Below are 25,454 nucleotides of genomic sequence, written 5' to 3'. Positions count from 1 at the left end.
GCATCATCAAAGACGCCTTGGAAGCGAGAGGTGGGGCCTGTGTCTTCGTAGTGACGATCTCAAAATATATTATTGCGAATGAGCGGTGTGGATGCGGACGCTTTCCCTGCATAGGGGGTGTTCATCTCGCTCTCTTCTTTTCTCCACCTCTCATCTTTTTCATCAACCCCACGAACGACGTGATTCGACTCTTTTTCTCACTTCGACAGCTTTCAACTCCATAAGTGATTCAACTTTTTTTCAACAAAAACCGATAAGCTCTAAATTGCACATCATGCAGTACGTCGCCGAGGCCCCCTCGATCCGCATTTATTACCGCGGAAACAAGTACGATGTTCCTCTGGAGTTTGCAACTCGACTGCACCCTGGTGGCAAAAGCATTCTGATGCGCTACAAGGATTGCGACATCACGAAGGACTTTGAGAAGATGAACCACACCGCCGATGCAGTGGTAATGCTGAATGAGTGGTTGACTGACGGCAAACCTTTCTCCGAGACCCACAAGTCCACTGTATCCTGCGAGGCTGAAAAAGACGGGAATCAGCACAAAAAGGAGTCTGATAAGGCGAAACACTGGAACAGGATGGCGATCGCCTTCGGAATCGCCTCCATTGTGGCCGCGGTGCAAATTCGCAAACACTGACGAAATAGTGAAATCTACAAACCATAAACGCTGGCCTGTATTTTCTCTCTCAAGCCTCTTCTACGACTTCTCTCTCTCCTGGTGGGGCTGCCATCATTGCGTCTTCGTGCTTTTCTCCTTCGGCGCTTCCGTTTCATAGTAGAGGACGCCTCGCAGCGGTGCCATGGTTGGGCGTCTGCGACGCGGGTAGTCGGGGCGATGCGTCGATCCTGATTTCGAAGGTCGAGTTCTGCATAGCGCTGTGTTGAAGCGGCGTGCAACTGCGAAGTTTTTTTGTGTGCCATCTACAGGATGGGCAGATTGTCAGCAGGCCTCGAGCGTATGTAATCTGGTCCTCGCTGCCTACGGCTTTGGAGAGCCTGAGCAGCCATGAGAGATGCTCCACGTGGCGAAAGGCGGAGGAGGCGGCTGTGAGGCGTGGGTTCGCAGAGCTCGAGGTAGAGACAGCACTCAAGTTACTGAGTCAGCACATTGCGGTAAAGCGTGTCTACGGCTGCGGCGTGCCACACAAGATGCATTGAGAGGCCAGATAGCGTGGAGTTCGATTTTGTGTTGTATATCAGTGAATCGTCAAGATGGCGGAAAAGAAAGATTTTGGGTGTTTCTTTGTTCGAATCTTTTTGCTAGCTTGATACTTCAGTGGTCTCCCTCTCTGAAGCAACAACTTTCCTTTGTCCACATTACAACACTCCTGTGTGACTTTTTTCTCTCGTTTTCTGTTGTCGCGTACTTTTCTAGTTGTCCAACTTAACCTCAAAAGGAGGGCTATTCTGCAAAAAAAAAGGGCGCCTGTTATGAAAAGAACTCCTACGGCGGTGTAGTGTTCAAATGCCACAGTTTGGTTGGAGAATGATCACAGTTGCGAGGAGAGCTTGCGTTTCTGATTCTCTCGGGACTTCTCCTATTCCCTTGGCTCACCATGTTTTCGCATTTTCATTGTCTGTACTGGCCTGCTGCAAAACGCTAAATCGACAAAGAAAGTGTTGGGTATGAGCTATGTCCTTTTTGCAATTTTGCCATCTCAGTTCTTTCCTTTACTCGGAAGTTTTTCCTCCTTTCCAAGTGCGTTTCACTAGTGATTTTTTTTTTTAGGCTTTCGACTTCTTCCTATTCACAATGACGTCACAGGGCCCAAAGTACCTAATGTTGTACTCTACAACAGATGGACATACCAAAACGATCATGGATACGATTGCAAAGCAACTCACTAGCGAAACATTGGCCCGGTGCGATGTTGTTGACATCAAGGATGGTAACAGTTACGTGCTGTCAGACTACGAAAAGGTTCTGCTTGGTGCGTCCATTCGCTATGGACGCATCAGTGCTGCCTTCATGAAGTACTTAAAGCAACACCACGGTGAGCTAAGCGCCATGCCATCTGCTTTCTTCTGCGTCAATCTCACAGCACGAAAGTCGGACAAAAACACCGCTGTGACTAACGTTTACACACGCAAGTTTCTCGATCAGTCGCCATGGTCTCCTCAGCTTACCGGCGTCTTTGCAGGAGCATTATGGTACCCTCACTACAATTTTTTCGATCGTATCCTGATTCAGTTCATTATGTTAGTGACGGGCGGCGAAACGGATTCTACTAAAGAGATTGTCTATACTGATTGGGCTGCTGTTCGATGTTTTGCGTCTGACTTTGCAGCTCTACCTTTAACAGTATCACCACAGCAAAAGCTGGTGGTAGTCAAGAAGCTGACGGGCAGTCTCAGCAGTGGCAACCGAACGCGATGGGTTCTCGCGATCGTCGGGATGTCGATGGCTGTGCTTGTTGGAAGCAGTATAGCCGCTGTAAAACGGAGATGAAGCATGCTCATTCATGATGCTTTAATTCCATTCTCAGGATTAATACCCTGCTGACGTATATACACATCTTAGTGTGGTATCATCCGGGGTCCGGCACTCTCCGCACATAAAGCGGGGAGGCCGCGCGAGCCCCCTCCGTTCCTGTCGATAGCGAGCCGCTGTTCTGGTGGCGACGGAGCCAGGCGCCCGTGACGTGGGGAGGTGAGTGCGGCTCACCGCAGCTGATACCAGCGGTCTGGCCCTGGGCGGCGCTGCTGCGGAGCGACCGGCGACAGCCAACCCATTTGTGCCATCGATGGGGGCCGGCGAAGTGTCGGCGTGACTCGTACGCGTCTCTGTTGGTCCTTGTAGCCTACGGGTGCGTGGGGCCCGACACCCCTCGCGGGAGCTGCACTACGTGACGGTGTGCAGGGCGGGGAATGGATTGAGCTCGAGGGTGGGGCCACGCACCGTTGACGGAGTCGGCGCATTGCTGTAATGTACGTCTAGCGCCGCTTTGCACGACGTAATGTACCTGTAACAGGCCCAGGTATAGCGTAGTTGAGCTCATGTTGTGCGGCAGAATGGAAATGTCGAAGCGAAAAAAACTACTGCTGGTGCTGTTTCTCAACGACATGATCGACGGTTATTGGAAAGAGTAACTCTCGTGCGAATGTCAACACTTCATCAAAAGACGAAGCTTGTACCCCTCACGACATCTTGCATCTGACCTTGTATGACCTCTAGTGAGCACCTTGTGACGCAGAACTGAAGGACGTGAGTTGCACCTTCCAGTTATATGTTTGCTCTTTTTGATGTGTTTTCTTCTCGGTGGATCTCTTCGACTGCTTTGCGTTCTGATAGTGTATGTCTACTGTTGCACTTCTTTTCCTGCTTTCTCTCCTCGTACTTCTCACAGTGAATCATTTGTACTCTCATGTGCTTTTTTCTTTTAACGCTTATGATTTAGCGCATATCAAAAAATATACAAACGTGCTCCTCCACCACTAGAGTGTTAGCCCATCACTGCCGCGTGTGGCCCACAACTATTTTCGCTGAGAATGTCCCTTCCAGTGGAAGCTGTAAAGGAGTTTCTCCTGAAACTTCAGGATGACATCTGCCACGCCATCGAGGCGGAGGACGAGCAGGCCACGTTTATGGAGGATAAGTGGACACGCGAGGGCGGTGGTGGTGGACGCACCCGTGTCATTGCAAACGGTGCTGTGATCGAAAAGGGCGGCGTGAACTTTTCGCACGTGTATGGCAAGGGCCTGCCAGGGTCCTCGACGGAGCGTCACCCCGATATGGCCGGTTGCAACTACCAGGCGATGGGGGTCTCGCTTGTTATCCACCCAAAGAACCCGCACGTCCCCACATCACACGCAAATGTGCGCTTATTTGTTGCGGAGAAGGAAGGCAAGGAACCGGTGTGGTGGTTCGGTGGAGGCTTTGACCTCACGCCATACTACGCTGTGGAGGAGGACTGCTACTACTTTCACCACGTCGCGCAGGAGCTCTGCAGGCCCTTCGGCGCCGACGTGTACGCGCGCTTCAAGGCGTGGTGTGACGAGTACTTCTTTATCCCTCACCGCAACGAGGCACGCGGCATTGGCGGCCTCTTCTTCGACGACCTGAGCGAGTGGCCGTTCGAAAAGTGCTTCGCATTCATGCAGGCAGTGGGCAAGGGCTTCATTGATGCGTACATCCCAATTGTGAACCGGCGCAAGAACACGCCGTACACAGAGCAGCAGGTGGAGTTCCAGGAGTTCCGCCGCGGACGGTATGCGGAGTTCAACTTGGTGATTGACCGCGGCACGAAGTTCGGGCTTCAGTCTGGCGGTCGAACCGAGTCCATCTTGATGTCGCTGCCACCGCGTGCGCGCTGGGGCTACAACTGGCATCCAGAACCTGACACGCCGGAGGCGCGGCTAACGGAGTACTTCTTGACGAAGAAGCAGTGGGTGTAGGTCATGCTCTCCGCATTTTTGCGATGCACATCCGACACTTCTATTTCACTCTGCTACTGTCGTGATTTACCTGCCGTGTGAGAAGCGAGTGTGTGTGCGCAGCGGTGTGGTTTTTCTACACCTCGTTAGCTGAGGCTTGCCCGTATTCCTTTTTTGCTTTTCTCCGTTTCCATTATCTTTGTGTTGGACACGCCGTTGATCTTCGGCAGCGTGGTGGGGCAGTAGTAGCGGCCATCCTACAGGGCTTGTGCTAGATCACTACCTGCTTTCAGCCGCGGACCAGACGTCATTTGTTTCGCCTGCTTTTTTCTTCCTTGCTTTCAGTGTCTTTTCTGTAACAAGCGCATTACCCACGTCGCCCCCGCACCGCTGACAGGCATAACAAGCGCGTGCCTGCAGCGAAGCAGTCAAAAAAGTGCTGCGTGGTGCGCGAGGTTGTCATCAAAAACAAAAGTACGACTAAACGGCCGCTCTTCTGTTTTTCTCACACCAATAAGTTCCTCTTACATTTTTACACCTTTGGTGTGAACTGGAACAAAACGCAACGGTGTGGGCGCTGTATTCTCTGTGCGTTTGGCCGAGCTCTGCTGGTTGAAGCAGCTTGTTGTTCTTCTGCGCGCATGCATATATGGTATGCGGCACGCGAAGTGGTGGCTGAGACTCTGCGGTAGTGCCTGCGCCAATGACGTGCCCCTGCAGCGCGTTCTCGAGGTGGAGCCACTCTGCAAACATTATTCACCCTCCTTCTCCCTATGCCACCGTCCTGTGTGATAGGGTGCTCGCGAAGATATTGATTTCTTGAAGACAATAGAGGGCGAGAAGGGAGAAAGATTTGTGGAAGGCAGATGGGTATGGAAATAATCTTCGCGATCCCATTGGGAAGCGGCAAGGCAGGCACGCAACCACGACCGCGGCGCCGCGTCATGATTATGCCGCCGGCCTCCTCTACCGCGTTCAGTCGCGTGAGGAGCACATCAAGTCGTCTTGGACTTCTTTTGTGTGCTTTTTCTTATGGCTTGGCACCGGTACCGGGGAAGCCTCCCCCACCGGGTGCCCATTCATTACGGTCAGAGGGCGGCATGCCAAACGGACATGCGGGGAGTCGCCAGAAGAAAGGAAACGAGTCGGTCAGCCACCGAAAAAACAATCAAGCTACAAGCGCCAGCACCAGCGGGGCACGCAGGGACGCACGTACACGAATCCCGGCGGCGCTGCGGTCGGCAAATCTACAAAAACGGAAGCTACAGAACCCGAAGGGATCGCTGGGAACAATCGGGAACCCATGTCGCAGAGGAAACTACAAAGTCAAAACTACCAATGCACAAAAGTAGAGAAACAGGGTGGGCTGAAAAGAAAGGGGAACTGGGTGGATGATGGGCGCGCCCACTCGCTTCCAATCGTGTCGTCCGCGAGGGTCTGTGCTGTCCCAACCCGTTCCCGCACCGGACTCGTCGCGGTTCAAGTTTTCACCTCACCAACACCGAGTCTCGGGGCAACGCTGGGTCCGACATCCGCGTAAAACCAGGGCCGAGACCCGATTTGAAAACGGTGCATCTCGTGCGCCTTCGGGGACGAGTCCCCAGGTGAAGACCGTTAGGGTCCATTTTCAGGGAAGGGAGAAAACAGCTTAGCGCCAGGCGCCTGCCATCAGGAAGGAAAAACAAGAGACAATGAAACAATGGTTAAAAATGAGAAATTTAAAATGAGAAATCACTTGAAAAATGATCTGAAACGAAAGCCATTCATGTTAGGAAAAAATACAACTCGCAAAAATACAACTCGCCTCCTGCGTTGGTAGGCTCGACATGCGGTTCGTCCACGCCGTGGTCGGCACCCGCACCCTCCCGCGGTTCCCGGAGTACACACCCCGCATCCGCGGAAGGAAACCGGTTCGCCGTTCTGTGGCCCTCCGGTCCGTCCCGGACATCCGAGAGATTCGTGTCTAGGGTTGGGTGGGTGGGCGTTTTTTCGTTGCGGGCCGCATCAACTCCACTTAGTGTGAATTACTTCATACATTTTGAGAAGAAATAGAGGGACAACAGTAAAGTAAGAATCCATAAGAAACGCATGAATAGTAAGATACATATTTTCCGACCACATCACAAGTGGAAGTGAGGAGTAGGTTTCCGAGAAACACGCGCTCACTCAGGATTCCTTTTCCGTACAAGAACACCGATTCAGCTATCGGTCAAATTTCCCAGATCCAACACCACATCCCACCAACCACCTCCCCCCCCCCTATAAGGTCAAGTGCCATTCGATTGCCTTTGTGGTTTTACACGCCGCCAATTGAACCCACGACTGAAAGCACTTATTTGACGCTTTGTAAATGACTTGCAAATGAGGATTATTATTTCTCCGTGACTTGTGTTTCAGGTGCTCTCCGCTAGTGTGAGAGTAGTACAGCATTCCACGCTGACTCGACAACCGCGCAGTCTCACCCGCCAATGCCGATACCGCGCTTTTTCTGTCTGCTATGTTGACTGACGCACCTGTTTCCCGTTTAATGAAGCTGTGCGCTCTCCTCGTCATCGCGACCAACACCATCCATCAACTCTGCGCCTCTCTCTTTTCCTCTCCAACTAGAGCACTTCCCCATCAACCGAAGGAGCGCTGGTTGCGCTGCGTCATGGGGAGCAGTTTAGCGGTATCGACGTGCTTAGCTGCGCTCGAGTGCTAAAAGAGGACTCTGAGCCAGCCGCCGCTGAACTTGAAGAAGAGTGCATCGCGACCCACATAAGAGGCCGTCGAAGCTAAGAGACGCTGGCGGTTCACAAGTGACTGCAAGTGCTCCTGTGCTGCGAGTTTATGAAACACATGTCTTTTCCCTACCTGCTCCACGAAAACCCTGCCAAGGATTCTTGTGACGGTGTGACGACATACGTCAAAGACCGAACCCATACCGAGCAGAAGCAACAACTCCTTTCTCTTGGTGGATACACGAGATTTGCTTCTGTCGTGTGCTGACAACCTCATTGAGGACTTGACGCTGCGGCATGCGCACAGCGCTTTCGTCAAGATGCATTGTGAGCTCACGTCTCTACCTTCCCCTTTCGTCACATGTCTACTTCTCTTTCCCTACTCCTCCTTAATCTCATCCTTACGTATGAAGTGAATGACCGTAGCTCACTCTTTTCTTTTTATAACAGTTACAACACACACACACACACCAGTAAAGCAGCAACTACACAACCTAAGAGAAAACAACAACAACTTTTCCTGCAATTTGTATCTTCACTAATACGCTTTGATCAACTTTTTTTTTCTTTCCTTCAGAGGTGTTTCCTGCTTTCTCATGGCGTCCGCACAGCCGGCTCAGGAGACTCGCAACGGCAGCGCTACCGACCATCACGAAGATGACGCAACTGAAACGGTGCGGGCAGAGTATGAGCACCCCACAGCGACGAAGTGGTTCAGGGCTGCGCCTTGCCTGCGCTACATTCCACTTTTCGGCGAGGTCACTACCGCCTTTGGACCCAAGTTCGCCCTCTCTCTCGGTCTGTCCTACACGCTGTCGAAGGGCGCAGCCAGCCGAATGATTAATGTCTCTCGCCAACCGATGTTCATCGTCCACTACGGATTGAACGTTGCACGATATCAACGTCTTGCCAGCATGTACAGTCTTGGGTGGTCGCTGAAGCCGTTCATCGCCTCGATTGCGGACGTGATCGCGCTCTTTGGCTACACGAAGCGGTGGTACATGGCGTTCTCGGCAGTTCTGGGCACCGCGGCCGCTCTGGCGTATGCACTGCTGCCTGCGAAGGAGTCGTCGGCAAACGCAGCCGCGGCGTTTGTATTTCTCACCTGCTTCGCGAAGGCCAATATCGACATTCTGTCCCAGGGCCACTTCAGTCGCTCGATGCGTCAAAATCCCAAGGCGGGTCCGGCGGTGGTAAGCTGGGTGTGGGCCATGACGTTTGTCGGCACCATCATCGCCTCCTGCATTATGGGACCCTTGTCAGATGCCAAACTGACGTACGTTGGCATCATCTTGTCGGCTGTGCTGCAGTTCGTCACACTCTTTTTCTTCATTTTCAACCTGTACGATGAAAAGAAGAACCGCACGAACCGCTGCAAGGACGCCCTCATGGAGTTTCAGGAACTGAAGCGCTTGAAGCAGCAGCAGGCCGCCAAGGCTGTTGATGGTCGCGTGGTGGAGCCCATCGCGGACTCTGATGGCGTGAAGGGACTCGCAATGGTCGAGACAGCCGGTGCCCCCGGAGAGGATGACGACACAGATTTTGTGGAGCCGAGGATTTACTCGTACTTCTGTGGCGCAGTGGAGGTGAACGTTGACGTTGCGGTGCGGAACTGGAGGCTCATCGCGTACGCGCTGATCATGACGTGTGGCATTCTTGCCCAGGTCTGTGTTACCGTGCTCGGTACCCGGCGGCAGCTCCTGTACGCCTGCATTGCTATCGCCCTCGTGTTCGTGGTTGGCGCCTTCGTCTCGCTCCCGCTTGTCATCGCAAAGGCAGCTGTTTTTATCTACCTTAACTCTCTCTTGTACTTGCAGATCCCTGGCGTGCTCTCCAACTTTTACCTCGCGAAGCCCGCTTGCCTGCCGGATGGCCCGCACTTCTCGTACACGTTTTACCAGACTGTCGGCGCCCTCATCACGGATGTCGGTGGTGTGACTGGTGCCGTTCTCTTCAAGTACTTCTTCTCGAAGCACAGGTACGCCTTTGTCTTCATCGTGACGTCACTCTTGCAGGTGTTGGGCTCGATCTTTGATCTGATCATCGTCAAGCGGTGGAACTTGTACATTGGCATCCCTGATCACGCCCTCTATATCCTTGGTGACGCCATCGTGTACGAGATTTGCTTTGTGATGTCTTTGATGCCGGCGCAGATCCTCATGTCCCGTCTCTGCCCGCGCGGCACAGAAACGATCGCCTTTGCGCTCTTGGCTGGCTTCAACAGTGCCGGCAACTCAATGTCCCTCGCCATCGGTTCCCTTCTCATAGAGAACTTCTGGCCTGTTTCTGCAAGGATACCGTGCAACTTCACGAACGTCCCATACTTGATCATAACGGGCCACTTGTGCACACCGCTGCTCGTCGTTCCACTCGCATTCCTGTTGCTGCCGAAGGCACGCATCTGCGACCGCATTGACATCGACGGCAATGTCGTCCCAGAGGACGCCGAGGTCACTAAGGGGCGGCAGTGCTCTGATCTCAAATCACACACACCCCTCGAATGCGAAGAGCAACGACCAGAGACCAAACAGCAGAATGCACAGGCGCCAAAGGCCTGAGGAGGGATGTAGCGCGGCTCCGCCGCTGCACCCGTCAAAATGTTCAGCTGAGGCATACAAAATTTTCTTTTCAAACCCAAACATTGAGAAGGAAAGCTCTTTGGCATGTCGATGTAGTTGTAGAGTCAGTTGCGTGCGTGTGTGTGAGTGCACGCAATTCAGCGCTACGATACTTTCGTTACGCCCTTGACGCGTTGCCCTTCCGATGCTTTGCTATATGTTGCTTGAATTTATTTTCGCATGATTTTTCTGAGTAATTCTCCAAACATGCAAACCTGCAGTGGTCGTTGCCTTTTAGTTCGATGTAGTCTTGAACTTTAAGGTCTCGGCTGCTTTTTCCTCCCTATGTTTTCTTTTTTTCCCGAGATGGTGAGCCTACACCGTTTCTTATACGCACACAACTCTCGAAAAAACGGAATGAAGGCTGCTCGTGCTTTCTGTACCCGTGTTCCCTCCTAGTCCGCCACCCCTCCTCCCGTGATCGACACAGTTGGTTGGTCGCAAGAACAAAATCACCGTTTCGATAATAACGTCGTCCTTCGTCGGGCCTCTTTCTCCTTTCCCGCATCCGCGTGCGGCGCGGTGTTCGCCCCCTTGCAAAACAGGCCGGCGCCGGCACGCGCCCGGCCCCGGCCCCACCCAACCCGACCCCCCCCCTGCAGCATGCCGCCACCCCACTCCGCCCGGCCTCACCCCCTGCACCAGGCCCAGGCCCCACTCCGCACCCAACCCGAGCCCCACGCGCGGGCCCCAAACCAAACCGGGGCTGGCGCAGGCGCCGAAGAACGCGAAAGGGGGGGGGGCGCCGGATAGACCGAATGGGGGCAGGGGGCGCGGGGAAAGGTGCGCCCCGGCATCAATACGTTTTAGATGCCCGCGCATGAAACAGAGCCAACATAGTAGGAGAATTCCCGTCCCCTACGTCAAGCCCACACAGTGCTAAGTAATCGGCTAGGGCGCAGCCGGGCAAAGGGATGACTATTCCTTTTATCATCGTGTTAGTCCCCTACACGACAGTACAGTAGGCGCACACCGACTCCACACATCGCGCCTCGCGCAACTTCTTCTCACTCAAGGGGTCGACACTCACGGCCGATGTGAAGACCACTTTCTTGCCAGACACACGAGGAGGCGAAACCGGAGTGACTGTGGAGCCCACCGTCGGCGCGGACTCCTTGTCGATGTCGTCCTCGACCACGATACCTGTGGTCGTGGTCGCGTTGACGGCCCTCTGGTAGGCATACGCGTTGAGCGCAGCCACGGCGCCCGCTGTGTTCGACCCATCCCCTGCTGCCACTTCTGCGGCGACTGGTTCCTGCGCGGGTTGTACAGAGGGCATCATGGTGGTCGGCTGTGCTGCTTTGGTTTCCGCCTCTGCCGAGGCGCGCGCTGCATTCCCCCCTTCAGTGTCGCTAATCCCTGGCGGTGGGGTCGACGTCCGTGCCTCGCTACCTGGCGGGCTGCTCTTCGCTGCGGCGTTGCCGTGACCTCTGCCGCCTGGGTTACGACGTCGCCCCATTTTGTCGTTCAAGACGTGCGGCGAAAGCGCTCAAGGAAATCGGCACGGAGAGAGCGGAAGAGAGACCGATGCCGTGCGTGTGTGCGATCAAAAGATGCGGAGCTGCAGGGACGGCAAATAATATTTAATGACAGCGGCAGCAGAGGGGAAAGTGCTTCTGAAGAAAGCGAAGGATAGAGGGAAAATGAAAAGAGGAGCAGGGAAGGGATACGGGAGAGAGAGAGAGAGGGAGAGAGGTGGCAACCGTGCGATGTGGACACAAAACCCCACGAGGACCGCAGCAGGTGGGTTCCCCTGCGAAACGGCGTCATTCTGCTTTCACACAACTCCATCGAGGTATGGGTGTGCATGAAGCTCAGTCACGCGGGGAAAGAGAGAAGGCATGAAGTGGCGGCCACGGCTTGTGATAGCTCTTCGCTGGGGAGTGCCACACACGTCTTCTGAAGCTGCGCTGGGTCTGCTGAGTCTCTGTTGCTCTCTTTTCCCGTTTTGTTTTCTGCAGCGCAGGCAAGACCAGCGGTGCAGAGAAATACGCACACAGGCATAGAGCCCATCGCTAGCACGCATGGGGCCTTCCCCTGAGAAAAGTGTATCCAGCAAGTGAGGGGAGGCCGCGCATGCGCACAGAAGCGTGCCATGGCGTGACAGAGGCGGAGGTCACACGGCGAGCAGGCTGTGCGGGCAGGGAAAGCACGAAGAGAAAAGCACAGAGGAAAAAGAAGCGGAAGAAACACCATAGGAGGAGAGAAGTAGCGCTCATGGCGGCACAACGCACCAATCGAGAGACGCCGCGGTCCTACACAGGAGTACCCACGCAGACACAGGCGAGCGGGGTGGCGGTGGGGGGCGTCTCTTCTCTACCGCAGCAGTCGAAACACGCTAAGCCCATTCTGTAAAACTAGGTGAAGGGGGATGACATCAACGTAGATGAGCACAGCCACATTTAGCAGTAAGAGCAGGCAGAGGAGGAAGTCCAGTCGTTCGGCCTCCGCCTTTTGCATTGCAAACGCCTCCAGCACGTCCTGTTCCTGTGCATGGCGACCCTTGCGCTTGTCAGACGTCTGGCGCCCAAGCTTCCCGCCGTAGCTGCGCGAGAAGCGAAGGTAGCGCGGGCTCACGTACAGGAAGTACGCCGCGGCGATGATGAGCAGGTTTATGGCGACGTAATTGAGAAGCAGGATGGGCGGCACCTGAGTCAGTCGCTGCGGTATGTTGTAGATCTCATTAGAGAAGCGGACGAAGAAGAAGTTGATGAGGACAATGGAGGCGATGTTTAGCCACTCCGACGGGTTGGCGAAGACACACGCAAGGAGCGTGTTGAGAACGCAGAAGATCCCCACCAGACACCAGTCAACAACCTGCTCGGAGAGCGGGAAGCTCACGAAGAGGAGACAGATGAGGATGCACGGCAGGAACTGCGTCGGGCTGTGACTCTGCCGCTCCTCGCTCAGCTTCTTCGTAACAACCTCGAGATACTCCTGCTCCAGCTGCTGCTTCTTGCGCTCCTCCTCCCTGCGCTTCTGATTTCCTTCACGGATACGCTTCACAATCTCCGCATTGGACACCGACGACATCGAACCCCGGAGGAGGAGATATAGGAAAGGAGGAAGGAGCAGGAGGGCGAAGTCGTCAACGCAGCGCTGTGCACACAGACACGTACACTCGTCTCAACGCACTGCAGCGTGGAGAAGCGGAGAGAAGGGCGGGTGGCGAATGAGCAGCGGTCAGAAAGGAACTCCCTCCGTGTTAGATGGAGTCGCACGAAGAACAAACGAGATGAGAGGTGCTTACGTAGCTACTCACGCAGGTGCTTTGGTGCGCATACGTGCGAGTTACGCTCGGGGAAGGGGGTCAGAGAGAGGGAGAGGGTGAGCGAGACAAGATAGAAGTGACGTAATTGAGGAGGGCAACGTGCATTTCCACCTGCGTAGAGAGAGGGGTGAGATGACTTGGAGAGAAAAGCCGCTGACGGGACAGGCCAGCGTCGCTGCTTACAGGGATCCCCTGCAGACCAAAGGCCAAGGAGGGGAGGGAGGCGTACACTGGGAGAGGGACGCGGAGGTCGTTGTCTCCCTGGTTTTCCATTGCTTCGTGCGTTGTCGACCGAATTTTGCTCTGTTTCTTCTCGTGTATGGTCTTACACATCCTCATCTGGGAGCAACGCGGCTGGGGTGGGCTCTGCCGCTGCAGCATCGGTGCGCGTAGGCTCCGTGTTCTACGAGTACAGATGCGTTGTAACGCGGCGGAAGAGGCCTTCACGCACCTCTGGTGGGATAGCAGAGCGAATGTGCGGCATAATCTCATCAAGGATGTCGCCGGCGTCGAGTGACACGCCGGATGCGGCTCGGCGTGCCATGGCCTGGCGGATCATCTCCTGCGTGTACTGCCGCCACTGTGAGGCGCCATTCGTTCTGTCCAGCTTCTCTCTCACCCAAGCGGCGAGCTCCGCCTTCTGTGCTGTTGTGAGCGCCTCATAGGCAACGCGGCCGTCCTCTGCGCTCGTGGCCATGGAGGGAGGGGAGGGGTATACGGATGAGTACAGCTGCGTGCGTGCTCGTGTGCGTGGTGCGGTGTGTTACCGCCATCGCCCCCACCATCGAGAGAAAGTGCAGCACCAATGGTGGTGTGGAAGGGGGTGGGTGGGTGGGCAAGAGGGCAAGTGAGAGAGGGAGGGACAAGTGGTTGGGGAAGGAGAGGAGACATCAACTCCAAAAGAGACAGCAAGAGGGAAGGCCCTCGTGACCGCTGCACACGTGCAGAGAGAGGAGAGACGCAGACAACAGTGCTGCGCGCCTCCGATGGATGTGAGCCCTGCGGTGAGGGCATCTTTGTCGCCGAGGCCGTTTATGACAACTGTTGCGACTCGGACCTCATTTCCGCCTCAGCCGATCACGCCCAGTCGCTTGTTTTCCCCTTGCCTTGATTCCGGTCACACTTCAGATGATGTGATGACTGAGAGGGAGGAGGTCAGCGATGTGAGCACACAGAGAGGAGCGGGGGCAAAAGTGGCGAAGGGAGCGCTGCCCTCAAACCTCCTCTCCTCGTCCACCCACCCAAACCCATTCGCCGGTATTTTACTACCGGTGTGTCCCCCTCCTACGCCGATGGCGGGGGACGCCTCTGCGCGCGGCTTCTCAGAGACACGGACCCACGACGGGGGGAGTCAGAGCGGCCCACGACAGGTAACAGGCGTGGGCCATCGCGATCCGATAGGCCAAACGTCAAGACGACTCGAACGCATATCACTCGCTCCTCAGTATCTACTGCTGTGGGGAGCCCTGCGCCACCCCGCACCTGGGGTAGAGTTTGAGGCACAGACGGCCCTCAGATGACTGAATCGCCACAGTGCTGTAAGGTACGTGCCTGCGGCTGCTTCGCACCATACGATGGGCCTGTGCGAGGACCAGGGGCAGAGTGGAGGTAAGCCCCTGCTGTGTGGTAGAAGGCGGAGACGTTGGGAGAACAGCGTCCGCCTCTTCTCACAAGTGAGTTGAAGCGTTGACCAGCCGAGAGGCTCCCTCGCCCGCCAGGGGTAGGCGCTAATCGCAGCACACTCTTTTCCCGTTCATTTCTGAAATGTGCGCCAGTGGAGGCGACCACAGGCGCCGTGGGGACTTACTGAAGGAGGTAAGAGCGCCTGTGCTGTGCAGCGAACAGGGCGCCAGAGGACACCTGCAGAATGGCGTCCTTCGCCAACGTGGAGGCGACTGGAATGCTGTTGAGCGCCTTCATCCCGACCGAGGCCAGGCCAGGCGTCCAGTACGTAAGTTTCTTGATTACCTCCATGCCGGCAATAACGGGTGCCGTGTGGCTGAGCATGTGACCAGCGAACACCTGCCCCACTGCGACGCTACTGCCAACGTCCTGACCGCTACGGATTGCCTGCTCCAGCACCGAAGTGAGGGCGCAGAGGTCGTAGATGCCGAGGTTGAGGCCTTGGCCAGCAAAGGGGTGAATACTGTGCGCCGCGTCGCCGAGTAGGATTGCGCGTGGGGCGTAGGGAGTGGTCGCCACGTTCAGCTTAAGCGGGAAGGATCCCTGCGCGCGATGCACCTTCCCATCTGACGTGCTGGTCTGTGGCACTTCGAGGATCTTCGGTATGTCGTTGGAGGCGAATGCGCAGAGACGGCGGTTCAGCTCCGCGACGAGGTCTTCCTGGGTGCTCGCCAGCAGCTCCTTCGCGTGCTGCGGTGTGGTGCTGAAGACAATGTTCGCCGTGTCCTCCGAGGTCGGCAGCATTGCAACGATTTTTCCATCGCGGAAGAAGTTCTGAAAGGCGCACACGTTGCCGTCGTCTGACTTTTCCAGTCGCACGGTGCAAACAAATGCCGCCTGTGCGTAGTCGTGCTGCAGCGCTGGCGTGGAGAGGACGTCGCGTAGTGGGCTGTCACGTCCCTCGCAGCCGAGGAGGAGGCCAAAGGTGACATCGGTGGTGGTCTCGCCGACAGCAAGCTTTGCTGATCCCCACGGCCCGCCAAGAGTCCCCCGGCTCGGGATCCGCACCCCCTCGAGGCGCGCCCCAAAACAGACCGTGTCATGAGCGGCGTCGGCGCCGGTGTCGGCAAGGGCGCACTGTTGAGCCTCCACCACATCCATCATGCAGCTGTTGAGTTCTGTGTTGAAGCAGATGAAGCCGACCGGCTTGCGCAGGTCAGTAAACTCCAGGAGAGGCTCAGAGCTCGTGCTGTTGCCCAAGACACTGGTCATGAAGAAGGAGGAGGAGCGACTTCCTGCGCCGAGGTAGGGGCTGTTCGCTTGCTCGTGGCGCACGGCGATGCGGTAGTAAGGGTGCTTGGTGGTGAGTCGGTCCCAGGCGCCGAGGTTGTCGATGATCTTGCTGGATACGGGTGTGATGCTGACGGTGCGAAGTCTGTCCATCATATTGGCAGCATCGTAGACCGGTCGCTTCCCCGAGTTTACCAGCATCAGATGGGTCAGCTGCGAGGTCAGGAGCGACGCGGCACCTCCGCCTCCTTGGCCGGCACTGCTGCTGTGAAGATGCCTGCGCAGCTGCTGTAGAGAGGCCATCATGGCGGCCCCTACAACCCCTCCGCCGGACACAATCACTTCATTCGCGTGCGCAGCCGCCGGCGACGGTGCGTGCATGCTCAGACTGCGGCAGAGCATCGGTAGCGTGCCCTGGATCGCAGTAGTTGCAGGTGGAAGACGAGGAAAGGGCGTACGGAGGAGAACGGAGTGCCAAGAGACAAGGGAAAGGGGCTGATGCCGAGCGAGCAATGCACAGACAGACACCTTCTCAATTGCCCCAACACGAACGGCAGCTATGATAGTTACCGACGAGGGCGTAATGACGGGTGGCGCAATGACAGCTGAGAGTTGCTGCTCCGGGTAAGGGAGGGAATGAACACGCCGCGTATTGATGAGAGCAGCGTGTGAGCGCAGAGGGGGGGGTAAGCGAGGAAGGGGAGCAATGGGAGTTCTCGAGAGAAGAGTGGGCACCAGGCGACAGTGCTGGGCGAGAAGGTCTGGACGCATGGGCGCGTGCGTGGGTGGACTGCTCCTTGTGGCTTGCCCTCCACTTCGCCCGCAACACGGCTGGAGTTGCCCCCCACGCCACCTCAGTCCGTGTGGCGGGTACGCTGTGCTGATGCATTTGTGTACCCGTGATGGTGATGTGTATGATCCACGGCCCAGGGAGGAAAAGCGAGGGGAGGGGAGGTGAGCAAGGAGGGGGGAAACAAGGTGGTAGAGAGGAATGACAGGATCGAATGTGAGGACAAGGCCATATGCTGGGCATCACTTCGCAATGGCATGGACTCCGTTGTTGGTGCTGCAAACATACCTGGTGTATGGCTGCGGTCCCTCGCCGCTTCTCTATCACTTTCGTCTGCGACCTCGTCTTGCGTTTTTCTTCCCTCCCAACGCTCTTCCTCACCCAATGCGCACGAATGCATCCATGGCGGGGCCGCTGTAGTTGCTGCGGGGGTGCAGGCGCACCTTGTCACCCGCCTTCAGCTGATGGCGCACACCACAGTCCTCGTCGAGAGAGGGCAGAAGTGTGGCAGTGGCATCGAGGGGTTCGGCAGTGTAGTAGCCACATGGAATGTTGGACGGTGCTTGGTTGTACGGAGGCGAAATGATGTCCACAAACAAGGCGGGCTGCGCTGCATCGATGTTGCGAATTTCATGCAGCACACCGCTGCTGCTTCCCGCGGGCGTAAACTTCAGCACATCTGACGCCGGAATCGTATGCCCGATCCCCTCTACCTCACCGTCGAAGAGCACAGTGCCGTTAATTGGCGCTGCCAGTGCACTGGCGTCGGCTTGTGAGGTGGCTGCACGAGCGATGGAGTAGATATGCAGTCGGCCGTGCATGGCGCGCTGCCACACCGTCATACCCGGGTGATCGTGCAGCGGCAGTGCCCTGCCAGGCGGTATCACAAACCAGCACAATGTGACTGCCTCGTCCTGGTAGAGCGTCGAGCAGCCGATGACGTCGTTACTTGACGACTTCCAGGCCATGGGGGAGACCTGTGTCGTCCTGGTGCTGAGCCTGTGTTGGTGCAGTGCGTTCTCAAGATGGAAGGCGTGCTCTGCAATGGGATAGGTGTTGTACGCCATGTATCGCATTGCGTCTGTGTCGCTAACGTAGAAGCCAAAGTCCCCCAGCGTCATCTTGCTGAACAGATCCACATGCTCCGACGAGGTCGGCGAGAAGCTCTGTAAACTCTTGATTAGCCGCTTCATCCACGGTCTTCGGGTTGTTAGTGGCGTGCACGGGTGTGAACGCGTGTGTGACGTGCGTGCATGCGTAGCAGAGAGAGAGAGAGTGCGGCCGGCACTCTTCAGCAAAACAAAAATAGAGGATGGGGAAGATCGTCAGGTAGTTGGAAATTACTGCCCCACTGTTGTCGGCTATATGAAGACGAGGTCGACAACGTCTGCACCTGTCATCGCCCCATTGCCGCGCCCTCCCCCGTCGCGGCGGACGGGCCATGTGGTGAGGTCGGCGAGCAAAAGTGACGTGACTGTCCCATGTACGCGGCAGTCGTGCTGCCAAACGTCGTTGTCATTCACATCATTATGGAGTTCTCTGCATGGTACGATGACAGTGTGCACATAAGGAAGCGATGAGGTTAGCGCACACGTGCTCAGGTGTGCGAGTGAATCCGCTTCGGTGAAACGGAGGTACATAAAAGAGGTGGGGTGGGTAGGGGAACAGCCGCGCCCTGGCCTGATAGGACGGATACAGCAAGTTCATTGGCTGCATACCAGCGCACTGCCGTCGCATCGGCCCCAGCCCGTCTGCGCCGCCGCCGCGCGCACCAACTCGCGCCTGCGCGCTAGCAGAAAAGAGGTCGAGATGGTCAACGGAAGCCGTGTGAGTGAGGCACTCAAAACGATGAGGGAGTGGAAGTGAGGGAAGTGGAGGGTGCGCGGCTGTGCGTGGTGATGGAGGTCTGTCAGACCACGCATGCACGGCCACCTCCTTGAATCCCCCGCTCATCCCCTCCTGCCACCGCTTGGTCACACACGCACGCCTTAGAGGACGCAGAGAGAGAGAGAGAGAAAGAAAGCGAGTCCACATATACATTAAGGGGAAGGGTGAGTAGTGAACTACAATGAAGCGTGAAAGAGTAGGAAAAGATTAACAAGACGGGCGTGTGCGTGTCTGCTGTATAGCAGTCTGGGTAGGGGTGGAGGCGGAAGCCAAGCACTGGGGATGGGAAGGAAAGGAGGAGGGGGGCACACACAAGGTCCATCGTGATGTCTACGGAATGACTGGGTGTGAGCAGGGTTGGGCGCAGGGGTGGGGTGCGTGCGGATGGAGTATCGAGAGCCAGCAAGCAGAGGGGCTGAAAGGGGAGACGCATGTGCTTCTTGAGGTCTGTGCGTGTGGGCAGCATTCGCCCGCCGCCTCCACTCGGTAAAGTAGATCGTGAGGGACACCTGCCGCTTGATGGAGCTCGCGTGCGTAGAGTGTTGAGCCTTCTGTCCTCCACTACTGGAAGAAGATGCGCGAAGGGCATGGCAGCGCTGAGCGCGCCCGGGTGCTGAGGGGCGCCTGTGGCGGATGCGCCCCTGCCTTGGACAGCCATGGCGCGAATCCCCTATGCACCGACTTGACGTGCGCCCCACTCAGCGCCTTGCGACAGTTCTTCTCCTTGTGCTCGAGGCGACTGCGCATCATGAGCTCCTCCGCCATCAGCGCGTCCTGTTCGTTCATCTCCATGTGAAATGCATGTACGAGTGGATAGAGTCGCTCTGTCTCACCCCTGGGCAGCGAGTTGGAAGGAGCACCGCGTTGGCTAGCAAGCCGCGCGCGAGCAAGAAGGGCCACCTCGACTGCAGAGAGCTGGCGAGCCGAGGTACACGTGCGTACGTGTGGGAAGTCCGTGGAAGGAGAAATGGGGGTACTGGCGCTTAGGCAACGCCGCTCGAGGTCAGAAATGCTGTGGCGGTGTACGACTGCACGCAACGAGGCGGAGTGCGCTTGTCGATTGCCTCGGTGCTGCGGTACGGTGCCGGTTGTGCCGCAGCGTGACAGTGGCACGATGCGCCACGTCGTGAGAGGCTTTGCCGAGGCTGTGCGAGACGGGGACGCCTGCCGCGTCAAGATTGGCCCCGTCCTCCTCACCGTGCAGTCAAGCGAGGTGGACTCGGGTGTGTGCATTATAGTAGAGGGCGACCGCCGCATAGCCGTGGTGAGCAGCCGGAAAGGCGGGGTTGAGTATGGCTGCTGCGGCTCAGGACGACTCACAAGAACCACGTTGTGCGCAAGCCGCATCGGCATGGCGTTGATGGACTTTCCCGGCGGGTGGGCACTCAGGACCCAGCGCATCTCCGCCAGTTCCCTGGCCCGTTGCTCCGCACTCGACAGCGCGAGTCGTGCGTGACGCTCCTCCTTCTTTATGCGCCACAACAGATCTGTAAAGCGGCCGCGGTGAGAAACGACCCCAAGGACAATGTGGGGCTCGTCTGCCTGATGTATCGGAGCACGTGGCGCCGCGCCGCATTTCAGAGGAGGGAGTCTCTTGCCATGCTGCTGCTGCTGCCCTTTACGGGACTGCGCTTTGGGTGAGGCGTCCGGCACGCGGAAAGGTGTCGTGGTGTGTCTGACTGGTGGCGCCGTAGCGCGCTCCTGTGTGGGGGACAACGGTGGATGCAACACGTCGTTGCGCACCGCTTCCGAAAGCGCGTTTTGGTGAAGGACGCTAGCAAGAGTGAAGGGGTCGCAGCCATCCTCCTCCACACCAGAGCGGTCAAACAAATCGTGACTCGCGTCGTACACGACGTAGACGAGCCCCACCAGACTGGCGCGAGAGAGTTGGCAAGACTGTAGGAGACCGAGCCACCGTTGGTCCGCCGCACTGCGCGTCAGCGGACTAGTGAGAGGTCTGGCCGTTGTCGCCTCGACGCCTAGTTGCCGACCAAAGAGGGTTATCTGCTCTCGCAAGCGCATCTGCTGGTAGGCGCCAACGCTCTCTGGCGAAGCAGAAGCGACGTCGAGGAATATGACGGTGCTTCCTTCACTCGGGTCGCCGTGAGCACCGACAAGTACGGCGATGCAAATGTGGTACGGGCACCTCGGAAATTCGGTAGTGCTGCGGCGAAGCGTTGACTCGCACATGTGCAGGAACTCTGTGGCGTCCTCGCAGGTGCGCAGCTGTTGTGCGGTGCCGCTGTCCATTTTGAGTGGTGTGTGCACTTTGTTGCCACCTGCCATATCAATCGCGGTGCCCTCCACAAACAGAAGCAACGCTGTCACGGTAACTGTCCTGTCGGTGCCGGAAAGAAGTTCCCTCAGCCAGAGCGCGAGGAGGCTGTCGTACGCAGTGGCCCGGTCGCTGGCGCAGGAGTCAGTGGTTTGCTTCTGGGCTGTAGGAGGCGCGGCAACCGACATGTGAACGGAGGAGGTCGACGACGAGAGGGAGATAAGAGGCGACGGCGTGCGCACGGGCAGCACCGCTGCCGCTGGTGGCGCATGGCTCTTGTGGAAAAGAAAGCCGTCCAGGTGCGGTGGTGGGCGGGGGCCACATCGAAAGCACACCGTGTGCGCCTGCGTAGCCTGCGCAAGCTGCGGCAGCACTGCACGTTGGTACACCTGCTGAGCAACGCAGGACGCCGAAACGTTCCGGAGAGCCATCGCCGATGTTCCTGCGCGGCTCCACACACCAGGGTCGAAGAGGGCCACGTTGCTTGTAAGAGTCGCATCGCCGCTTGCTGTGGAGTTGAGGCACTCCATGGTGGTCAGGAAGAGCCTCATTGCTGTCTGCCTGGCATGCCTGTGTACAGGAAAGAGAGGAGGGGAAGAGAGATGAAGGGCGACTGATGAAGGGAATGGGAGCTCACCTACACCGCACATTCACTGCCTCACCTGGTCCCGCGCACGCACAACAGTGAAGAGGCCAGCGCATGGAGCTGATACACCCGCATACGATAGCCGCTTCACCTCCGCCCTCACCAATACGGCAGCTCCAGGAGAGGCCGTTGACCTCCCTCCACCGCGGTACGTACGTGTGTGCGCTCTTTCAAGTGCCGAGGAAAAGAGCCGCGCGTTGGGAGTACACGACGAGCGTTGATGACGAGTGAGAGGGAGGGGGAGGGGGAGGAGGGGTTCTGCTCACAGGCGTCTTCCGCACACACCCAGGCAGAGAGAGAGAGAGCGCATGGCAGAGAGGGACTTTGTGTAGACGTGCAGTGTGCGGCTACACGCATGTATCTTCTGCCGCAGAATGGGACAGTTGGTGGTGGTGGTAGGGAGGAGAAAGGGGCACATGTGCGTGGGCGACCGAAGAGGTCAGGGGGGAGGAGGAGGAGGAGGAAGAGGGAAGCCTGCAGACCACTGTGAGGCATTTCTCTTTCGTTTCCCATGCACGTGACTCTAGGGAAAATAGGCACGTGCGCTTGTGTATTTCTTGAGTTGGTACTTGAGGTCATCGTCACGGGCGGAGATGACGTCCTGTTGGCGCAGACAAACACACAACCGCGCGAATACAGCGATGCGGATACCCTCGAGAGAGTCATCGGCGCGTACCATGACGGCGACATGCAGGTGAAAGATAGTTGCGTACGGCACGAGTAGGCAGGGAAAGAGTCACTCGCGGTAATAAAGCTCAGAGCTGGCGGTGGTAGTCATGAGTGGTGAGCAGCCCCTTCTCCCCTGTGCGCAACTCCTCCCCCTTTTCCCTGCGCCTTTCCGTGGATGACTCGAAGTATCCGCCGGAGCCGCCGGCATCACTTGACAGCAAAGGATGGACACGACGGGCAGAGGTGGGGAGGGCTACGAAGGAGAGGAAGGGGAGGGCGACAGAGAAGTTAGGTGGAGGGAAACGATGTGAGGTATGGCACAGTGCGCGTGCAGCACCACACACCTCCCCCGCCAGGGATATTTACATAATGTGAAGAATGAGCATGAGCAAAACACAGCAAGAGAGAAGCAACGCAAACGTGAACGCCATTCTTTCGAAGCTCGTCCGCTCTCTGCCACGCAGCACGCGAGTCCGACCTCCCCGCGCACACCGCCACGTAGTGCAGCTCCCGCGAGGGGGGTCGGGCCCCACGCACCCGTAGGCTACAAGGACCAACAGAGACGCGTACGAGTCACGCCGACACTTCGCCGGCCCCCATCGATGGCACAAATGGGTTGGCTGTCGCCGGTCGCTCCGCCGCAGCGCCGCCCAGGGCCAGACCGTCGCCACCAGAGCAGCGCCTCGCCATCGGTAGGGACGGAGGGGGGCCCGCGCGGCCTCGCCGCTTCATGTGCGGGGAGTGCCGGACTCCGGATGACGCCACGCGGGAGGGAGGGGGGGGGTGTTTTCCTCCGCCAGGGTGAGGAAAGGGGGTCAATGACGAAACAAGGGACGGAAAACAAAGAAGTAAAGTATCTCCAACAAACAAGACGGAAAAGCTAGCGTTTGTGCACACCAACAAGCAGAGACGACGCACTCGTAGACGCGTCACATGACATCACTGCACCGCGTGGACAGTTGTCCGGCTCTGGGCCACTCGCTTGACAACGCGCTTGGTGAGCTTTGGGTAGCTACCAAACACCTCCTCCGTGTCCAGTATCGATGTACCGTCAAGGGAGTCTGCCTTGAAGCTCCGTAGGCTGCGGAACAGCCCAGATGCCGCAAGGAGGGGCTCACGCTGGGTGGAGTTAAGACTGCTGGCCGTGCTCTGCCTTTCATCAATGCCGTACAGGTGAGGAACGTTGAGCTTTCTGCGCTGACGATCCAGAACGGAGGCACCAGAGAAGCTGTCGCAATGGAGACCACTCTGCTGGATGGTGCGGTGCTGGCGCGGAATCCGCGGTGGGGCGGACACAATTTGCCGAAACAGCCCGCCCGCTCTGCAGCGACGCTGCTGTAGTGCCTTCTTCGCTAGTGCGTGCGCGGTGTCGGACAGCTGCTGCCAGTGGACGAGCAGCTCGGTGGCGCCCCACACCGCCCGCGACGCCGCAGCGCTGTTTTCGAAAAGCACCGCAGTGACGGCGGCATCTGCAGCGGAGGTGCTCAATCGGGAGTGCGGGGGCAGCGAGAGAATCCAGTGAAACAGCGACCGCTGTCGCCGCACAACCGACTGAAAGTGTTTACAGATCACTTTCTTCAGCGTGTGTGTAAGGCAGCACTCCTCGAAGAAGGCGCTGACGCCCTCCTCTTGCAGAACGGCGTCCGCTTCCGATGGTGTGCTGATCGATGCGGCGGCGAGGGAGAGCTCGTCGAGGAGGGCCTCGAGCGCGGCATCTGCGTAGACACCGTCCTGCCCACCGCCCACTGCGTCATTTTGCAGCCACACGAAGCATGCAGTCTGCTCGAGCGCGTCGGTGACGCCTGCAGCTGACTGTCGCAGGTGGTTCGAGTTGCATGCAGCGGGCGATCGGGGCGACCACTTTGTGTATACTACCAAGTGGGACGATCCCATATTCGCCACAAGTATCGGCCACTGTCTCTTCACATACGCCATGACACGTTCGAGCGCCTCTGAGCTTTCCACGCAAACCTTCATCGCTGACCTACGCTCAGCGGCTGCGCCGCCGTGCTTCTGCGCCTCCTCGGCCACGTAATCCCCAAAGAGGTCCCGACTGTACACCGCGCTCTGCTCTGTCTCGAACGTTGGCATAAAAATGCACTGCAGCTCCACCTGGGCAACGCCGCGGTCAAAGTCACGCGCGTGATATCGCACAACACTGTCGAGAAATTCCCAGAATGTTGACCCGTTCGTCGTGGGCGTGGCAGGTGCACTCGCAAAGTCCTGAAAGACACACAGAACAGCCTCGACAGGCGCCTGATACCATCGCGACGGCATCGTCTCCATCGTGCAGGCCCCGGAACAGGTCGTCAGGACGGCCTCACGCCGCGCACACGCCTCTTTGGATGGCGAGTCAGCACTTGGCGTATCCTGCTCGACATACACGAGCGGTCGCATGCTGCATGTTGGTGCCTGCGGTGCCAACTGTAAGACACGCAGCAGTGGAGATGTGCTGTGCGCCTCTTCAACCTTGAGGTAGCGCTGCAGCGCTGCTAGGTTGCCTGCTGGCCCGCCTTCCGTGAAGTACAGACGTGCCGCACCAACTGCTGCTGTGTCTGTGATAGTATTGGTGCCTAGTGAGCTAGAGGCTGCGCTCTTGTGCACGGTGCCCGTCTGGTCGGCGTACTCGTCCCCATTGCTGGCAAGCAGGAGCAAGCAGTCGAAGAGCCACAGTGGCTGTGCCTTTGCCGGGGCACACATCGTTGTCGCGGCGACGCCGTTGCCGGCGTGTTTCTCTGCATGTGCAATACAGCGAACGGGAGGAGGGCGCAGGAGGAGGGACGACGGGAGACACGTAGAGGAGAGGGATGGGAGAAAGCAAAGGCACGTCTGTGAAGGGCGCAATCGAGCGGTTAAACGACCCGGGCGGGTGGGCCTGCGTAAAGACAGGAGGGGATGTCGCCAGAGTTCCTTGCATGGTCGCCCCATCGCCCCCCACTCCCCTCCACTCTGCCCATATCGACTGGGGATACCCCGTTCTCATGCAAAGGGGGAGTACGCCTGCACCCACAGCCGCACGCATGCGATTACCAGCACATCACACTGTCGGTTGTGTCCACGGACGAGCATCTATGCGGTGGTAGTGATTGGGAGGAGGGGGGGCAGTACCCGAGACTTTTGAGAAGAGTAAAAGGACTAAGGAAGAAGTGGAAGGGGGGGAGGGGCGGCGCAGGGGGTCACGTGTGGTTATAAGGCAGTGCTTCCATGGAGGTGAGACATCGCACCTTGCACACCCTCTCACCTCTTCCTCCGATGGCTGCGCATCACTGTCGTCGCTCCCTCCCT

The 25,454-nt window shown here is 57.5% G+C and overlaps 9 protein-coding genes across 9 annotated transcripts, besides 5 other annotated features; 4 read left to right on the top strand and 5 right to left on the bottom strand.

The window, feature by feature from the left end:
* Window positions 1-274: 274 nt before the first annotated feature.
* On the top strand, window positions 275-643 carry LPMP_061280 (hypothetical protein; the record flags this gene model as incomplete). The annotated part of the gene is made up of 1 exon (XM_010705707.1): window positions 275-643. The coding sequence occupies one exon, from the start codon at window positions 275-277 to the stop codon at window positions 641-643; it is 369 nt and encodes a 122-aa protein (XP_010704009.1).
* A 155-nt stretch (window positions 644-798) lies between these two features.
* Window positions 799-1,211: a repeat region.
* A 548-nt stretch (window positions 1,212-1,759) lies between these two features.
* On the top strand, window positions 1,760-2,455 carry LPMP_061270 (protoporphyrinogen oxidase-like protein; the record flags this gene model as incomplete). The annotated part of the gene is made up of 1 exon (XM_010705706.1): window positions 1,760-2,455. The coding sequence occupies one exon, from the start codon at window positions 1,760-1,762 to the stop codon at window positions 2,453-2,455; it is 696 nt and encodes a 231-aa protein (XP_010704008.1).
* A 45-nt stretch (window positions 2,456-2,500) lies between these two features.
* Window positions 2,501-3,041: a repeat region.
* Window positions 3,042-3,495: 454 nt separating this feature from the next.
* Window positions 3,496-4,401, top strand: LPMP_061260 (coproporphyrinogen III oxidase; the record flags this gene model as incomplete). The annotated part of the gene is made up of 1 exon (XM_010705705.1): window positions 3,496-4,401. One exon carries the CDS (start codon window positions 3,496-3,498, stop codon window positions 4,399-4,401), a length of 906 nt encoding a protein of 301 aa, XP_010704007.1.
* Window positions 4,402-5,154: 753 nt separating this feature from the next.
* Window positions 5,155-6,691: a repeat region.
* A 1,005-nt stretch (window positions 6,692-7,696) lies between these two features.
* Window positions 7,697-9,658, top strand: LPMP_061250 (pteridine transporter, putative; the record flags this gene model as incomplete). Its single annotated transcript, XM_010705704.1, has 1 exon — window positions 7,697-9,658. One exon carries the CDS (start codon window positions 7,697-7,699, stop codon window positions 9,656-9,658), a length of 1,962 nt encoding a protein of 653 aa, XP_010704006.1.
* A 2,376-nt stretch (window positions 9,659-12,034) lies between these two features.
* LPMP_061240 (hypothetical protein) lies at window positions 12,035-12,751 on the bottom strand (the record flags this gene model as incomplete). The annotated part of the gene is made up of 1 exon (XM_010705703.1): window positions 12,035-12,751. The coding sequence occupies one exon, from the start codon at window positions 12,749-12,751 to the stop codon at window positions 12,035-12,037; it is 717 nt and encodes a 238-aa protein (XP_010704005.1).
* Window positions 12,752-14,320: 1,569 nt separating this feature from the next.
* Window positions 14,321-14,640: a repeat region.
* Window positions 14,641-14,792: 152 nt separating this feature from the next.
* On the bottom strand, window positions 14,793-16,304 carry LPMP_061230 (flavoprotein monooxygenase, putative; the record flags this gene model as incomplete). Its single annotated transcript, XM_010705702.1, has 1 exon — window positions 14,793-16,304. The coding sequence occupies one exon, from the start codon at window positions 16,302-16,304 to the stop codon at window positions 14,793-14,795; it is 1,512 nt and encodes a 503-aa protein (XP_010704004.1).
* A 765-nt stretch (window positions 16,305-17,069) lies between these two features.
* LPMP_061220 (cysteamine dioxygenase, putative) lies at window positions 17,070-17,885 on the bottom strand (the record flags this gene model as incomplete). The annotated part of the gene is made up of 1 exon (XM_010705701.1): window positions 17,070-17,885. The coding sequence occupies one exon, from the start codon at window positions 17,883-17,885 to the stop codon at window positions 17,070-17,072; it is 816 nt and encodes a 271-aa protein (XP_010704003.1).
* Window positions 17,886-19,140: 1,255 nt separating this feature from the next.
* LPMP_061210 (hypothetical protein) lies at window positions 19,141-21,405 on the bottom strand (the record flags this gene model as incomplete). Its single annotated transcript, XM_010705700.1, has 1 exon — window positions 19,141-21,405. One exon carries the CDS (start codon window positions 21,403-21,405, stop codon window positions 19,141-19,143), a length of 2,265 nt encoding a protein of 754 aa, XP_010704002.1.
* Window positions 21,406-22,615: 1,210 nt separating this feature from the next.
* Window positions 22,616-22,968: a repeat region.
* Window positions 22,969-23,108: 140 nt separating this feature from the next.
* Window positions 23,109-24,869, bottom strand: LPMP_061200 (hypothetical protein; the record flags this gene model as incomplete). The annotated part of the gene is made up of 1 exon (XM_010705699.1): window positions 23,109-24,869. One exon carries the CDS (start codon window positions 24,867-24,869, stop codon window positions 23,109-23,111), a length of 1,761 nt encoding a protein of 586 aa, XP_010704001.1.
* Between the last annotated feature and the right edge of the window lie 585 nt (window positions 24,870-25,454).

The sequence above is a fragment of the Leishmania panamensis genome (genome assembly GCF_000755165.1).
Source record: "Leishmania panamensis strain MHOM/PA/94/PSC-1 chromosome 6 sequence".
NCBI classification, from domain to species: Eukaryota; Euglenozoa; class Kinetoplastea; order Trypanosomatida; family Trypanosomatidae; genus Leishmania; species Leishmania panamensis.
Note: the sequence above shows the minus strand (reverse complement) of the source record. Positions and strands in the feature narration are given on the sequence as shown.